This window comes from Danaus plexippus, chromosome 24 (assembly GCF_018135715.1).
Source record: "Danaus plexippus chromosome 24, MEX_DaPlex, whole genome shotgun sequence".
Lineage (NCBI taxonomy): Eukaryota > Metazoa > Arthropoda > Insecta > Lepidoptera > Nymphalidae > Danaus > Danaus plexippus.
The window spans coordinates 583,229-585,456 of NC_083552.1; the positions used below are offsets into that span (position 1 = coordinate 583,229).

Genomic DNA, 2,228 nt, shown 5'->3' on the forward strand with positions numbered 1-2,228 from the left:
AATGTATTTTTTTATAAAAAAAAATGTGAAATCGGTTCCGTAACGCTCACGTATTGTAATCGTAGCAATGTCAACATTCCACAGCTATTTACTATTAGATTTTATGTTCAGGATTCTATGAATTTATTTCCTATTCGTAATTTTGATCCCGAAATTAAATTTGTATAAATAATCTAATCTCAATTAAATAGTATTATTTTAATACAATATTTCGATTTTTTTTTTTAATTTTCATAAACAAAAATAAAATCAATATTTTTTTATTGATACCCTCATGTTTAAAGATACACAGTAAGCTCTTCATTAAACGATAATGGACATCGCATCTATTAGAAGTTAATGTTTTTTTTTTAATTTAAATCAATGCCATCTATTTAAAAATAAAGAAACTAATTGCATTATATATTATTGACACATTTTTGAGGCAAAAAAATGTATGTTATTACACAGTTAATATTGTTAGTAATTAAAACAGTAAATAATAATTACAGACTTTTTTTACTTTATTTAAAGAAAACACTGAATATTTTATTGAGAAACTTAAGTCTAGCGATATCGATCGACGCAGTCGTATCGCCACCCAACGTACATGACGTATGGCCCCTATCATGTGTCTCTCGATTTTTTTTTTCGATTCAATTCCAGGGAGTGAGAATGTATTAATAATACAATAATATAATTTATTGTTTATGATTTATTTTTTTACTATAGATAAATAACAGTACTTAAGGATAATAACCTAATAATAAAACTAAAAAACAATAACGTTACAAGTTCATAATACAGGTTTAAATAAGTTAAATGAATATTACTGCATGTAAATCGCTTCCGACGCGGAAATCTTAATATCGTGCGGTGACACGTCATTGTGCTGTTGTTTTTGCACTATTTGCTGAAGGTCGTGTTCTTGGACCACTGAGAAGATCTTGCTTTTGGCGAGATTTAAATGATATGGCGAGAATGTCTTCAAAGTGGCGCCGATGCTCAACAAAAACGCGTCGACAGGGTCGGAGGCATCGAATTCTGATGGAGGAGCGCCATCAGCGAAGGTTGCAGCGGACATCGGATCCACTTCCTCAAACGTTTTCTTCTTCTTCTTCTTCTTGGAACTAGATTTACAGGATCTCTTTATTTTCGCTTTGTGTATGGGCCCCTCGGAGTTGTCGCTGTCCATGGGCGGTTCGTCGCCGCAATCGTCGTTTCCTTGGTCGTTACTTCTCTCATCCGTGTCGTACTCCTCGTTCTGTATCGACACATCCTTGAAGAACGGTCTTAAAAACGATACCTCATTTTCATATTTATACATTTTCGGCCTCAATCCGGTCGGTTCCAGATTTTTCCTTAAAATTCTCCTGTACACATCTCTTATATTAATCCACCTCACCTTACAGTCGGCGGCTGAAACAATTCATTACAATAACATGAACAATATTCGAATGATTATATTTATATATAAAATTATTCTCGAACGAAAATAAACACAAGTGATAAGCAAGTGAGTTATCATAGTAGGTGCAACCGAACGTCGTAATTTATAAAAGCAGGCATGTAACTGACCGGATCTCTTGAGCTCGTCGCCTATCTTCTGCCAGGCGACCTCCCTGGCGTTGAAGTCCATGTATTTAACATTGTTGTGGTCGTAGAGCACGGGATTCTCTCTCACCAGCCGGATCAGCTTGATGTCCAGCTTCTCGTGGAACAACATGGCGCGTCGGACGCGTCGTCCAGCGATCGTCGGCGATCGATCCGTGTCACGACTCACGACTTAGTGTTGCCATTCTCAAAATACATCTGACACCTGACGTTCACACTGACGTTTACACGTTTGACGTTCGTTGATTTTTTAAATATGTTTTACGATAAATGGTTTTTGTTGTGATTTTATGTCTTTTATAGTATTCTATACTATATTTAGTATGATAGTATTGTTGAAAGAACTTTAATCAGAAGCGAGTGAAATGAAAGTACTTTTGAAAAATATATATTTATTTTATAATGTTTTAGGCGACACCTGTTGCTACAAGCTCATACCAGGTTAGAAAGTTGGAAATATCAACATTAGTGTATAGTCACTGTATTTTTATTATTTATACCAACTGTAAAGCTATATTCGACGGGTTTATGTGCTGTAGGATAATATATATACAAAAATTTTATAAATTAAAACAAAAACGAATCAATCCAAAAATTAATATCGAAAAGAATCTTTAAGAAAAAAAAAAACAGGA

The 2,228-nt window shown here is 34.1% G+C and overlaps 1 protein-coding gene across 1 annotated transcript; it reads right to left on the reverse strand.

The window, feature by feature from the left end:
- Positions 1-676: 676 nt before the first annotated feature.
- Positions 677-1,775, reverse strand: LOC116775976 (uncharacterized). Its single transcript, XM_032669048.2, has 2 exons — positions 1,558-1,775; positions 677-1,398 (listed from the first exon to the last, which is right to left on the reverse strand). The coding sequence occupies exons 1-2, from the start codon at positions 1,703-1,705 to the stop codon at positions 809-811; spliced, it is 738 nt and encodes a 245-aa protein (XP_032524939.1). The 5' UTR covers positions 1,706-1,775; the 3' UTR covers positions 677-808.
- Positions 1,776-2,228: the final 453 nt, after the last annotated feature.